This window comes from Salmo trutta, chromosome 34 (assembly GCF_901001165.1).
Source record: "Salmo trutta chromosome 34, fSalTru1.1, whole genome shotgun sequence".
In the NCBI taxonomy this organism is placed as follows: Eukaryota; Metazoa; Chordata; class Actinopteri; order Salmoniformes; family Salmonidae; genus Salmo; species Salmo trutta.
Window position 1 is genome coordinate 23,551,023 of NC_042990.1, and position 16,040 is coordinate 23,567,062.

At 44.0% G+C, this 16,040-nt stretch overlaps 1 protein-coding gene across 1 annotated transcript in view; it reads left to right on the forward strand.

Moving 5' to 3' along the window:
* LOC115173840 (E3 ubiquitin-protein ligase TRIM71) overlaps window positions 1-16,040 on the forward strand; it is a 48,881-nt gene that overhangs the window by 19,364 nt on the left and 13,477 nt on the right. Inside the window, exons 2-3 of the mRNA XM_029732283.1 lie at window positions 6,535-6,702; window positions 14,516-14,650. Coding sequence (XP_029588143.1) covers window positions 6,535-6,702; window positions 14,516-14,650 — 303 coding nt within the window. The remainder of the gene's footprint in view (window positions 1-6,534; window positions 6,703-14,515; window positions 14,651-16,040) is intronic.

A 16,040-nucleotide genomic window follows, 5' to 3' on the forward strand; every position in this document is an offset into this window, starting at 1 on the left:
AGTCAAGGGGTCTGAATACTTTCCGAATGAACTGTAGTTAGTCAGGCTCCCTCTCTCTATACCCTCGTCCTTTCCTCACTCTTCCCCCTCTCTTCCTCACTCCCCTATTCCATCCGTTCCTCCTACAATCTATATCTAGTGGCACATGAGGAACTGTACCTGTAACTAATGTCAGATCTGTCCCGTTCTGTATAGTTATCATCATACCTTTCTGTCCATCTTTGTTATTGTTGACCCTGCTGGGCTGAGGCATGTAAACAAAGAGACACATCCTTACAGCTTGTGGCGGAGTACATGTTTGCGTTGGAGTGTGCGTGCATGTCTGTGTATGTGACAAGAGACAGAGAGGGAGGGACAGAAACAAACTCTATGCAAATCCACATTTGTAAACTCTGTATTCAGAGAAATACTCGATGTAAAATATTCTTAGCCCTTGGGGACGAATGGTAGTATTCAGAACTCGTCTTATATGATGTGTCCTCCCGTCAGATAAAGTCACTGTTCCACTTGTTTCACAAGTTCTCAGTTGTCAATCAGGGTATAGATATAGCTGTGGGATCTGGGGCTGAGTCAGATCTGTTATTCAGAGAAAACGACTCAATTACCCACCAAAGAGAGCTTCTGAATATCAGAACAGCGATTACTCACCTAAAAACTGGTCAAAGATTTTTTCTTTAATGAGTCTGACACGAAGGCTGTAATATTGCTCCCGGACAATACCCAAATCCCCATAATTCGCATGAAGAAAAGAAGGAAATACAGGGGTCGCAGATCAGGGTGCCTTGTGAGAATTCACCGGCGAGTGAATAACCCGCCTCTACCATCCGTTCTATTGTTTAACGTGCAATCACTGGAGAATAAACTGGATGAGCTCCATTCAAGACTATCCTACCAACGGGACATTAAAAACAGAGTCGTGGCTGGTGCACGATGTCTAATATTAAGCTAGTTTTGAGGTATTGCTCGCTTGAGGTAGAGTACCTCATGATAAGCTGTAGACCACACTATCTACCAAGAGAGTTTTCATATATATTTTTCGCTGCCGTATATTTAACACCACAAATCGACGCGGAGACTAAGCAAACAAGAAAATGCTCATCCAGAAGCATCGCTCCTAGTGGCCGGGTACTTTAATGCAGGCGAACTTAAATCCATTTTACCTCATTTCTACCAGCCAGGGGGAAAAACCTTGTGCAGCCAGGGGGAAAAAACTCTAGACCACCTTTACTCCACACACAGAGACATGTACAAAGCTCTCCCTCGCCCTCCTTTTGGCTAATCTGACCATAATTCTATCGTTCTGATTCGTGCTTACAAGCAAAAACTAAAACAGGACGTACCAGTGACTCGATCAATACGGAAGTTGTCAGATGATGCGGATGCTTTGCTACAGGACTGTTTTGCTAGCACAGACTGGAATATGTTCCGGGATTCATCCAATGGCATTGAGGTGTATACCACCTCAGTCACCGGCTTCATCAATAAGTGCATAGACGACATCATCCCAACAGTGACCGTACGTACATATCCCAACCAGAAGCCATGGTCCACAACGAGCTAAAGGCTAGAGCTGCCGCTTTCAAGTAGCGGGACACTAATCCAGACTCTTATAACAAATGTTTATTAGCAGACCCCCATAGTCCCAGTGGCCAAGAAAGCGAAGGTAACCTGTCTAAGTGACTACTGCCCCGTAGCACTCACGTCGGTAACCATGAAGTACTTTGAAACGGTGGTCATGGCTCACATCAACCACATCATCCTGGAAACCCTAGACCCACTCCAATGTGCATACCGCCCCAACAGATCCACAGATGACTCAATCTCAATCGCTCTCCACACTGCCCTTTTCCACCTGGACAAAAGGAACACCTATGTGAGAATTCTGTTTATTGACTACAGCTCAACACAATATTGCCCACAAAGCTCATCACTAAGCTAAGGACCCTGGGACTAAACACCTCCCTCTGCAACTGGATCCTGGACTTCCTGATGGGCCGCCCCCAGGTGGTAAGGGTAGGTAACAACACATCTGCCACGCTGATCCTCAACACTGGGGCCCCTCAGGGGTGCATGATTAGTCCCCTCCTGTACTCCCTGTTCCCCCACGACTGTGTGGCCAAGCACAACTCCAACATCATCATTAAGTTTGCTGACCACCCAACGGTGGTAGGCCTGATCACCGACAACGATGAGACAGCCTATAGGGAGGAGGTCAGAGACCTGGCAGTGCGGTGCCAGTACAACAACCTCTCCCTCTATGTGAGCAAGACAAAGGAGATGATCGTGGACTACAGGAAAAGGCGGGCTGAACACGCCCCTATTCACATCAATGGGGCTGTAGTGTTGCGGGTCGAGAGTTTCAAGTTCCTTGGTGTCCGCATCACCAACAAACTATCATGGTCCTAACACACCAAAAAAGTTGTGAAGAGGGCACGATAACGCCTTTTCCCCCTCAGGAGACTGAAAAGATTTGGCATGGGTCCCCAGATCCTCAAAAAATTCTACAGCTGCACCATCGAGAGCATTCTGATCAGTTCATCACTGCCTGGTATGGCAACTGCTCGGCATCCGACCGTAAAGCACTACAGAGGGTAGTGCCCCAGTACATCACTGCCCATCCAAGACCTATATCCAAGACCTATATACTGGGCAGTGTTAGAGGAAGGTCCAAACAAGGCCCCCAAAAAACATATACCCCTACCTACATGTACAAATGACTGATTTAGTAAATCTTTTCTTAACTCTATTTTCTTAACTGCATTGTTGGTTAAGGGTATGTAAGGAACCATTTCGCGGTAAGCATTACACCTGTTGTATTCGGCGCATGTGACAAATAACATTTGATTTGATATGACCCCCTTTCAGACCGCCACTTATTTACACCCCTTTTAGGGGGGTGGGGGGGGGTGTTGTTATATCATGGGGTCTGTTTTGTATTTCAAATTAGGGAGGTGTTAAACATTAGTAGTATAAATTAATTTACCTGCTAAAAAGCAGAGAACCATTCACACAGACCCAATGCCTGGGTCTTTAGTGGGGTTTCAATTTACCCTGTTTTTGTTTTTTACCCCATTCCTCTTTGAGGTATACAACAAAGCAGACATGGTAAATTTGTGGAATTTTGGTCTGTGTATGAAAGGGATAATGTGAAAGAGTCATGGTTGTTCTACAAAAATGTTTTTTTTACAGTGTTTCTCCAAGGCAGGTTGAGCTTCTGACACCATGGTGTGATGTTACTGGCTAGTCAACCCCCTCCCCCGTATCCCTTTGGCTACAAAGAATGTGAATTCCAGTCCTAACTACCACTACAATGCTATTGCCAACCTTTTATATTTGTTTACCAGAGAGCTAGCCACCATGCTTGCTAACCTTTGAGTTTTATAAACCAGAGAGCTAATAGCCACCGTGCTGCTAACCCATTAGCTTTCTTTACCAGAGAGCTAGCAACCATGCTAACCTTGTAGCAAACCAGACAGATAGCCACCATGGTAACATTTAGCTTTGTATACCAGAGATAGCCATTAGCCACCATGTAAATTGTTTAGGTTTATGTTACTGTTATTATTCTACTTTGAAACAAGGAGGTTTACGTGTGTGTGTGTGGGGGGGGGGGGTGCATAGGGGGAGGGGAGCAGTAATGTCCGGTGCACTAATGAAATACAATAACTCACTTCGCTGTAGCTCTGCTTCACTGAAAGGGTTTTTATGGGTGTGTGTGTGTGTGTGTGTGTGTGTGTGTGTGTGTGTGTGTGTGTGTGTATGAGCGAGCGTGTGTGACATCCTTCCCAGAAGGCCCCCAGGCTCCCTAGTCCACAACCCATTTCACACACCTTCCATGTTTTCCTTCCTCTGGGTGTGTGGGTTTATGTGCAATGTTTCCGCTTACGTGGGTAGTGTATGTGTGACATGCATGCATACATAGAAGGTCAAATATGTGTCATTCTCTCCTGTCATTGGCAGTTGTACCATCACATACCATAGGGGCGGCAGGTAGCCTAGCGGTTTAGAGTGTTGGGCCAGTAACCGAAAGGTTGCTGATTCAAATCCCTGAGCCAGCAAGGTGGGAAAAATGCCCTTCTGCCCTTGAGCAAGGCAGTGGACATTGATTTAAGGCAGCTCACCCTACCTCTCTGATCAGGCTGTATCACATCTGGCTGTGATTGGGAGTCCCATAGGGCGGCGCACAATTGGCTCAGCATCGTCCGGGTTTGGCCAGGGTTGGCCGTCATTGTAAATAAGAATTTGTTCTTAACTGGCTTGCCTAGTTAAATAAAGGTAAAATATATGTATCTTTTTTTTTAATTCAGAGGGGTTGGGTTAAATGCAGAAGACACAGTTCGGTTGAATGCATTCAGTTGTGCTAAGTATCCCCTTTCCCTTCCCTTTCCCATAGGAACCTGTCTTTCTTTTCTTCTTTTAAAATGGTAATGCTTTATTGGGACCTGAGAGCTGAACACAGGGAGCAGAGAATAGAGAGCCTGGTCTTGGCTTTATGACTTTATGGTCAAGGGTCACACAGCCTGCTTAGTGGGGTCATAAACAGTTATAAAGCCTGCATAAATGGTTACAATAGCTAGGAGGACAGTGGTTGTGATCAGGAGTGGATTGGGGTGGTGTGTGTGTGTGACTCTGTGAATTATCTGTCCCTAAAGGCCTCCTCTGGTTCTAGAATGTTCTGTGTAGAATTTACAACCCCCGCTAACGTGGTAGCACACCTATGATGTCAGCTTTTCTCTGAAACCCATCTTGTTTTTCATGTTTCTGTGTCATGTGCTTTCTGTGTGTTTGTTGTTGTCAACGTGGGTGTGTTGTGTTGTCACTCAGGCTCATGTAATGCCTAGACAATTTGTGTGTGTGCTTGTTTAACTATGCTTATGGGTACCAGAAGACCTCACAAGGAAAATTCGGACAATTTTTGGTCCCCACAAAGATTTTGTGTGTGTGTGTGTGTGTGTCTGTGTGTGTGTGTGTGTGTGTGTGTGTGTGTGTGTGTGTGTGTGTGTGTGTGTGTGTGTGTGTGTGTGTGTGTGTGTGTGTGTGTGTGTGTGTGTGTGTGTGTGTGTGTGTGTGTGTGTGTGATGTATTCTTGGAGGCTATGAATCTGGGGAATTGGGGAATCTACTCCTCCTGCTAGTGGATCCTGTGTGGGTCCGTCAATAATATTAAATCCATCCCAGGTGTTATGTAATCCACAAGAAACCCCAGCCTGTGTGTGTGACTCATTGTTGCAGCTGACATGATAGTGGCGGTGAAGTCCCTATAGTAATTGTCTTTATACAACTGGCCATGTAATCTATCTACAGTGAACACATGACACCACTGTTCTCTCTGTAAGTCTCATCTCAACATCGCAATCATGCTTGACACAACAATGGTCAAAATCCTTCAGCCAGTTTCTGTCTCTTCTCAGAAAAGCAAAACTTTATTTTGTGTGTCTAAATATCAATTAGAATATGTAATTAAAGGAATGCTGAATGCTCAATTATGTTGGTTTTTCCTCCTTAATATTGAAATATCAAAGTCATTTTTTAGTTAGTCCAATCTATCCGATGTCTTTGAAAAAAGGAAAAACAACATGAAAGAAGAGTGAAGAGCAGATGTGTTCTAGGGTCTAATGATCAGGATGATTTGGCTCATTGGTTGGAGATGGAAGACTTTCTCTCCTGTCTGACCCTCACCCCTCCATCTATACGCAGCTGCATTCCATCCTTTTGTTCTGCCCTCCCCTTGGTGAGGTTGAAGAAGGGGGATGGGAGGAGGTGTGGAGGGGCTGGAGGAGGAAAAGAGAGGGATGGAGGAGAGGAGAAAAGGAAAAGAGTAGCATAAAGTAAAGTGTGTGTGCGTGAGTCATTATATCATGCCTCCCCTGGGACCGTAGCCATTATTGATGGATAGATTGCTGTTCCCACCCCCCTCTACTCACATTGGACAACATTGATCCCTGTCGCTCTGGGATTTGTCGCTCAGCGCATATTTAATTAGTCTTTTGTTACCAATCACAGTGTATAGGAGTTTGGGGTAATTCTAATGGTTACATGTGACTATCAATGAGTCAGCATTAAATCATTTTATTTCTGTTATATTTAAATATAATTCAATGTGTTGAAATTATAGATGTATCAATGCATTTTGTTACGATCAGTTGTTGATGATCTTTTTGGAAGGTTTCACTTAGTGAGTCAGTTTCTTGAAACCAAATATAAGCTTATGTGTGTGTACGTGTGTACTAACCCTTCTTATTGGTGTATTGATCCATAAAGCCCCATATAGCGCTGTCTTATCTCACTGTCAGCCCTCTGAGCCTGAGGAGGATCAGGGGACGTGTTCAATCAAACAGGCACTGCAGCATTTACATGTCAACACACCTCATAGTCAATAAAAACCCATCTCCCAATGGTTTCTGATCTCATACACTCACCATGACAATTAATGCTTAACATATTAAAGCACTTAACCCATTAGGAAATGATATATTACATATTTGATCATGTTTTGATAGCATGATTTAATGAACTCTCTCCCTCTCTCATCTAGGTGTTTCTGTTTTTCTGTGAGACGTGCTCGGTGCCGATCTGTAGGGAGTGTAGTGTGGGCAGACACGTGGGCCACAGCTTCGTCTATCTTCAGGATGCTGTCCAGGACTCCAGAGCCATCACCATCCAGCTACTGGCCGACGCACAGCAAGGAAGACAAGCTGTACAGGTGAGTGTCTGCGTGTGTGTCAAATCGAATAAATCCTATTTTATTTGTCACATGTGCCAAATAAAACCTTACTGTGAAATGCTTACTTGCAAGCCCTTAACCAACAATGCAGTTTTGAGGATTTAAGAGTTAAGAAAATATTTACAAAAAAACGAGTGAAAAAAAAAGAAACAATAAAAATAACAATAACGAGGCTATATACAGGGGGTACCTGTACCGAGTCAATATGCAGGGTTGTTTTTGTCCCAGCACCAGTTTAGAAATGTGGGATATTCTGTATATCACCCACACACTCCTATCACTGTAGCATGGGGTTAGACATAGCCAGCTGGCCCTGGGAGGGGGTGGGTCGCCTGGGGTGACGGGGGTAGGGGATAGGACTGGGGGTCAAAGGGGAGGGAGTGGATAGGGGGAGGAGGGGAGGGCAGAGAATGGCATTTATGCAAGTTACGCATGTGAAAGAGAGGAAGTGAGGGGGAGGGGGTGAGACGGGGAGGATGAGAAGAGGAGAGAGAGAAGAGGAAAGGTAAAGCAGGACGAGGGGAGGGGAAGAGAGGGGGTGAAAAAAGTGGGGAGTATCAAGGGAGACGGGTAAGACGGAGGAAGGGAGAGAAGATGGGTGTTACAGATTATGTTAGATAGTATCTAGTCAGCCATGGTGTTGATACCCATGTCCTCCCACACAGCCACGTGTTCACTGACAAGCAGCTGGCACTGAGACTGAGAAAAATGTTATCCAATTTTATTTGTCATGTACATACATAGATTTGCAGATGTTATCGCAGGTGCAGCGAAATGCTTGTGTTTCTACCTCCAACAGTGCAGTAATCCCTAGCAATAATAAAATAAACAATACACACATAATAATAATATTGAAAAAAATGGATATATTAGAACGAGCAAAACTTTTACACATAAATAGTATTCTATTCATTCTATTTCTATGGTTATAGAAAATCTTTACTTTAAGAAACGTTGCCTTTATTGTTGTACAGTGTTGTGTTATTAGTCATGGATTTTGAGAGTAGGTTTGCCTATTAGTACCAAAGGGTTAACTGTTAAAAAACAGTTACTGATGTAATCACTCTGTCTGACACACATTCTCTGAATGTGGAGGAGATGGCAAAATGAAGTTCACTCCCTCTGAACTGTTGAGAATGGTTTGGAAACAGATGGGTATGATGCTGAAAGGGATGCTTTGTTACAGTACTTCCTGGAAACCAGAGTTACCAGGAGTTGTGAGATGTTATGTAACCTCCATGGAACGTTGGGCAATGTTGTGAACTTCGACACTGGAAGGTGTGTGTAAAACCAGGTGTACAGTAAACGACTTTCAAAATCCTAAAATCGCTGAGACTCTCACATGAAACAACCATCTTTCCTTTAGTTTTTTGTGTCTTGCCAACATAGTGGCGTGCACACTGAACAATGTGGAACAGACAGGGGTCACACACTACAAGATTCTTCACTTGGTCGTGAGGAGTCTCCATACCACGCTGTCTCGCTAAAACAATGATCTGATGATGAGATTAGATTTTACGTAGCTACAACGAGCTGTGGTTCAAAGCAGCCTCGGAAATATTTTCAGTCAGACATTCAAGCTTGCCATACAGAGTTGTAATATCTAGCTAACGTTTTGAATTGAATAAAATTGCTTGTGAACTTCAGAGCTGTAATGATTTGACTCATTGGCTTTGGCAAGTACAAACGCATACTAGCAGTAGTCATGGCCCCTGCTCCAGAGTCGACACATTCTGGGTGATGCAAAACAATGTCATCATCTCACTGGTTTCTTCTCGGGCCAGCTCTCATTGGCTATGTCTGAGTACCGTTCTCAAAACTTGTCTTTGCAGATCTCATGCTACAAGATTATTGTAGATTTTGTGCCGATAAAATCGATAAACCAATAAAATCTGTTTGAAAATATTGGGCCATCAAAGACGAGATCTGTAGCCCTCAGACTGCGTCTCATTAAACGAGCGTCGGTGACGGCCGTTCGTACCGAGTAGGCAACGACATGGGGATTTTGTCTCCAATCTCAAAAACTTGTCTGGGACAGCTAAATCGGGGCCGACATTATGTAGTGTACACCTGGCTTTACCCTGGTCAGGACTGAGCGTAACCCTGAAACACTATCTAGTCCAGCAAGCCAAGCCAAGGTTACGTTACGTTCGTCATAAGAAGAGTCCACATTATCGTCACTCTACAACTAGTCCTTCTCTCTATATCCTGATACAGACCTGATACAGACCTCTCTCTATATCCTGATACAGACCTGATACAGACCTCTCTCTATATCCTGATACAGACCTGATACAGACCTCTCTCTATATCCTGATACAGACCTGATACAGACCTCTCTCTATATCCTGATACAGACCTGATACAGACCTCTCTCTATATCCTGATACAGACCTGATACAGACCTCTCTCTATATCCTGATACAGACCTGATACAGACCTCTCTCTATATCCTGATACAGACCTCTCTCTATATCCTGATACAGACCTGATACAGACCTCTCTCTATATCCTGATACAGACCTGATACAGACCTCTCTCTATATCCTGATACAGACCTCGTACAGACCGCTCTCTATATCCTGATACAGACCTCGTACAGACCGCTCTCTATATCCTGATACAGACCTGATACAGACCTCTCTCTATATCCTGATACAGACCTGATACAGACCTCTCTCTATATCCTGATACAGACCTGATACAGACCTCTCTCTATATCCTGATACAGACCTGATACAGACCTCTCTCTATATCCTGATACAGACCTGATACAGACCTCTCTCTATATCCTGATACAGACCTGATACAGACCTCTCTCTATATCCTGATACAGACCTGATACAGACCTCTCTCTATATCCTGATACAGACCTGATACAGACCGCTCTCTATATCCTGATACAGACCTGATACAGACCTGATACAGACCTCTCTCTATATCCTGATACAGACCTGATACAGACCTCTCTCTATATCCTGATACAGACCTCTCTCTATATCCTGATACAGACCTGATACAGACCTCTCTCTATATCCTGATACAGACCTGATACAGACCTCTCTCTATATCCTGATACAGACCTCGTACAGACCGCTCTCTATATCCTGATACAGACCTCGTACAGACCGCTCTCTATATCCTGATACAGACCTGATACAGACCTCTCTCTATATCCTGATACAGACCTGATACAGACCTCTCTCTATATCCTGATACAGACCTGATACAGACCTCTCTCTATATCCTGATACAGACCTGATACAGACCTCTCTCTATATCCTGATACAGACCTGATACAGACCTCTCTCTATATCCTGATACAGACCTGATACAGACCTCTCTCTATATCCTGATACAGACCTGATACAGACCTGATACAGACCTCTCTCTATATCCTGATACAGACCTGATACAGACCTCTCTCTATATCCTGATACAGACCTGATACAGACCGCTCTCTATATCCTGATACAGACCTGATACAGACCTGATACAGACCTCTCTCTATATCCTGATACAGACCTGATACAGACCTCTCTCTATATCCTGATACAGACCTGATACAGACCGCTCTCTATATCCTGATACAGACCTGATACAGACCTGATACAGACCTCTCTCTATATCCTGATACAGACCTGATACAGACCTTTCTCTATATCCTGATACAGACCTGATACAGACCTGATACAGACCGCTCTCTATATCCTGATACAGACCTGATACAGACCTCTCTCTATATCCTGATACAGACCTGATACAGACCTCTCTCTATATCCTGATACAGACCTGATACAGACCTCTCTCTATATCCTGATACAGACCTGATACAGACCTCTCTCTATATCCTGATACAGACCTGATACAGACCTCTCTCTATATCCTGATACAGACCTGATACAGACCTCTCTCTATATCCTGATACAGACCTGATACAGACCTCTCTCTATATCCTGATACAGACCTGATACAGACCGCTCTCTATATCCTGATACAGACCTGATACAGACCTGATACAGACCTCTCTCTATATCCTGATACAGACCTGATACAGACCTCTCTCTATATCCTGATACAGACCTGATACAGACCGCTCTCTATATCCTGATACAGACCTGATACAGACCTGATACAGACCTCTCTCTATATCCTGATACAGACCTGATACAGACCTTTCTCTATATCCTGATACAGACCTGATACAGACCTGATACAGACCGCTCTCTATATCCTGATACAGACCTGATACAGACCTCTCTCTATATCCTGATACAGACCTGATACAGACCTCTTTCTATATCCTGATACAGACCTGATACAGACCTCTCTCTATATCCTGATACAGACCTGATACAGACCTCTCTCTATATCCTGATACAGACCTGATACAGACCTCTCTCTATATCCTGATACAGACCTGATACAGACCTCTCTCTATATCCTGATACAGACCTGATACAGACCTCTCTCTATATCCTGATACAGACCTGATACAGACCTCTCTCTATATCCTGATACAGACCTGATACAGACCTCTCTCTATATCCTGATACAGACCTGATACAGACCTCTCTCTATATCCTGATACAGACCTGATACAGACCTCTCTCTATATCCTGATACAGACCTGATACAGACCTCTCTCTATATCCTGATACAGACCTGATACAGACCTCTCTCTATATCCTGATACAGACCTGATACAGACCTCTCTCTATATCCTGATACAGACCTGATACAGACCGCTCTCTATATCCTGATACAGACCTCGTACAGACCGCTCTCTATATCCTGATACAGACCTCGTACAGACCGCTCTCTATATCCTGATACAGACCTGATACAGACCGCTCTCTATATCCCGATACAGACCTGATACAGACCGCTCTCTATATCCTGATACAGACCTGATACAGACCTGATACAGACCTCTCTCTATATCCTGATACAGACCTGATACAGACCTGATACAGACCTCTCTCTATATCCTGATACAGACCTGATACAGACCTGATACAGACCTCTCTCTATATCCTGATACAGACCTCGTACAGGCACACACACACCACCTCTGTACCAGAATAGATCTGCCCACTCTGACCTCTGACTCTGAACTTGTGACCTGCTGGTTGGCCGGAGCTGCCTTACGCTGCTTTCTGATTGGTCAATTCTACCTCCTGTGTCCCAAGCTGCTGCTGTATTGGCCACATGTACAATGATCAGCCATATGGATGCTTAACAGTTGAATACATTTTACATGAAAAATATATACATTTTTGTCATTTAGCAGACACTCTTATCCAGAGCAACTTACAGTAGTGAGTGCATACATTTTCATACTGGTCCCCTGTGGGAATTGAACCCACAACCCTAGCGTTGCAAGTGCCAAGCGCTCCCAACTGAGCCACACAGGGCAAGGACCGCATACTGTATCTCCCAGTTCATTAATTCAATGTCATTTGAGTTACACATTTCAGCTTACAATTAGTCCTAAATCTCCCTCTCTCTCTCCTATTACTCTCTTGCTCTCTCTTTCTCCCCCTCTCTCTTCCCCCTCTCTTTCTCTGTCAGTATTGATGAAGCCATTCCCCTCCTCCCTTCCTGCTGTTGTCTCCAGGGGTCCTGATATAGCTGAACCTTTAGCTGCCCGTCCCAAACGGCCAGTGGGAGAAGAAAGGACCCTGCTGTCAGGCTTTGTTCCCCAGGGTGTGGGTCTTTAGCCATGGATCAGGGGTCAATGACCTCAGGGGGATTTAGGTGACCTTTGACACCCCACTCCGGGTGATGTCACAAAAGAGTCCCTCCCCCCGACAGTGTGAGGTTCAAATCACCCCTGACCCCCCAAATGAAGGAGGGAGAGGTACAGACTGATAAAGAGAGAGAGAGTGGAGGAAAAGAGTGATAAACAGAGGGGGAAGAGTAAGGAGAGGGGGGGAAAGAAATGGAGGGAGGGAGAGAGAGACATAAATGACAAACAATATACAAAACATTAAGGACACCTGCTCTTTCCATGACATAGACTGACCAGGTGAATCCAGGTAAAAGCTTATTGATGTCACTTAAATCCACTTCAACCAGTGTAGATGAAGGGGAGGAGAAAGGTTAAATAAGGATTTTTATGCCTTAAGACAATTGAGACATGGATTGTGTATGTGGAGGGTGAATGGGCAGACAAAAGATTTAAGTGCTTTTGAATGGGGCATGGTAGTAGGTGCTAGGCGCACTGGTTTGTGTCAAGAACTGCAACGCTGCAGGGTTTTTCACACTCAACAGTTTCCCGTGTGTATCAAGAATGGTCCACCACCCAAAGGACATCCAGCCAACTTGACACAACTGTGGGAAACATTGGAGTCAACATGGGCCAGCATCCCTGTAGAACTCTTTAGAGACCTTGTCCATTGAGGTTGTTCTGAGGGCAAAATGGGGGGGTGCAACTCAATGTTCGGAATGTGTTCCTAATGTTTGGTATACTCAGTGTATACTAGTAATATAGAATTGAATGTGTTTGAAAATTATTTTCCATACATTTTCTATTAGGTCCCCTTGACGATTTTTACCGCACTATTTTAACATTTTTGCAGTTTCCTTTAAAATGTAACCCCTCATCAGTGGTGGAGTGGAGGGTAAATGCTTTTTACACACCTTTTGTATTTGGAGCCAGCGTTTACCTACCTTTTGCGGAAAAATGCATTGAAAATATAGGAAGCATTACTTTACTCACAGTGAACGGCAATAAGTGTTTACCCAACTACTTCTTCGATTTTTTTTTACCACTACATCATTTCCCCTCATATAGAGTGAGAACAACATGGTGGTCAAAGTGACACTACTCCCTCTACTACTTCATATCTTCTTACTCACTCATTGACTTCAAAAGCCACTGCTCATGTTGAGAAATAGTCTGGAGGGATGTAGTGTCATTGTGTTGTGTGAGGTTATGTGCTATTCCTGACCCCCAGATATCCTGTGTCCTGTCTACTTCCTGTATTTTAGTACGTCATATCAGAGCAGGTGCCTGGTCACATAAGAAGGTGATGATGTGTCATAGAGTGTCTTTAAAGGTGCACTGCAGTTGCTACATCCATTTTTGGACTTTTCCCCAATGATTCTTGAAAAATATAACGAATAAATAAATGCCTCATGAGCTTAGTTCAGCTGTCATACCCCATCAGAACCCAAAATATAAGCTTATTTTACTCCAACATTTGTAAACAAAGTAAATGTAAACCAACATTGTATAGCGTCAAAACATTGCTAAATCTATACTTTTGATAGCATGTACAGCTTTGTCTATGCTTTTGAGAGTGTTTACATGTCTCCAGCCCCATCCCTCAGCTTTTTACTGAATGCTTTGTTATTGTTTTAACTGCGGATTACACCTTTAAGTCATATCTCCTGGCCACTTCCTGTTTCCTGCATGATGTAGTTGATATTCCTGTGTGGAGTTGACTATGGACCAACCAGGAGGTGGTGTGTGATTGTTCAAACCCCCTGTTATATTCTATTACCTCTGCTGTAGCTGAGTATATGAAAAAGTGTGCTATTTAAGACCTTGTTAGTTCTTCTTCATCTGAGAATGGAGAAAGTCCAGTGGTGTTGTATGATATTTCTAACCCTATCATGTTCCCCTGTTCTAGCTGAGCATGGAGAAGGTGAGGGCGGTGTTTTGTCAAGTCTCTAACCTGTTATTTATCGTATGGCCCAGGTTATAGCAGAGTAGGTAGAGATCAAGGTCAAGGTGGTGGTGTGTATTATTTCTAACCATGTAATATTGTGTCCCCTGTTCTAGCTGAGCATGGAGAAAGCCCAGGCCATAGTAGAGCAGGTAGAGATCAAGGCCAAGGTGGTTCAGACAGAGGTGAAGAACATCATCCTCAGACACAAGAAAGCCCTGGAGGAGAGAGAGTGTCAGCTACTCTGGAGGGTAAGTCTTTTCTTTTCTCCATTTGTATCTGTCTCTGTGTCTCTGTCTCTGTGTCTCTGTCTCTGTGTGTCTGTCTCTGTGTGTCTGTCTCTGTGTGTCTGTCTCTGTCTCTCTCTCTCTCTCTCTCTCTCTAGTTTACATGGTTAGAGAGCTGGTCTAACAGGCGTTCAGTCACTGTTTGACTGACCTGTTTTAAACAAAAGGTGTGTTTCTACTGTAGACATGTTATGAAGTGGGAATCACAGGAGGTTGTTGGCACCTTAATTAGGGAGGACGGGCTTGTGGTATTGGCTGGAGTGGAATGGTATCAAATACATCAAACATGGTTTCCATGTGTTTGATGCCATTCCATTTGCTCCGTTCCAGCCGTTGTTATGAGCCGTCCTCCCCTCAGCTGCCACCACTGGTGGGAATCTGTTCACACATCTAGACACTGGTTCTCCATGTTTGGTTCTACATGTCTGCATACCCACCTAATGGTGTAGGGGAGTATTTGCATGTAGCTGGAATGTGAGGTGTGGTATGTTGGATTTTTACACGTGTTGCCTGACACAGGTATGACCATGTGGCCCCAGGCCTCAGAACCAGGAAGTGGGACCTAATTCTCCCTGTCCACCCACATGACTTACGACTTTACTAGTGCTTTGTGTGTGTCTGTGTGTGTGTTTGACAGTGTTCACGAACCTCTCTCTTTACCTGGCCTAAATGCAGAGTGAAACCTGACCCGTTGAAGGTTCAATAACAAACAGAGTCAACTGTACCCAGTATCTCCAGGTTCTGATACACAACTCTCTCTCTGACTCTGAAGAGGAAGTCTTGGATTTAGAATCAAAATGGGCTGCTGTTGGAGCTCAATAATAAGATATATCAACTCATGTGAAACCCAGAGAGCCAGTGGTAACATATGCACATACTCACAGACAAGTTAAAGGAAAATGTGATTTGATTTAAAGGGAAATCTTCATATTCATCATCTCCAGCACCACCATCAACATATGTGAAAATGGCATGTTTCTATGTTTTGTAGAAAAAAAGATAAAGGAAGATAAATGTTTCCAACAACATAATCGGTGTACATTATGTGATTTGAACCAATTATGAGTAGGCCTTGCTTACTAATTGCTACTTACACGTTTGGGGTCGTGCTGGAGATGATGAATATGAAGTAGATTTTTTTTTTAAAGACCCTTTAATATGCAGAATACTCATATTCGTATGAGCGTGTATGTTTGGGTGTGTGTTCGAAAGGTGCAGGGGCTGGCGAGAGGAGATCGTGGTTTTAATCATGTATTCAAAAGGACATTGCTGGCCCGCCACACGCACACACACCCTTCATGTTTTAACCTGTCAGGGGTAGACCCATAGCTTTAACCTGATCCTCACCAGTCTA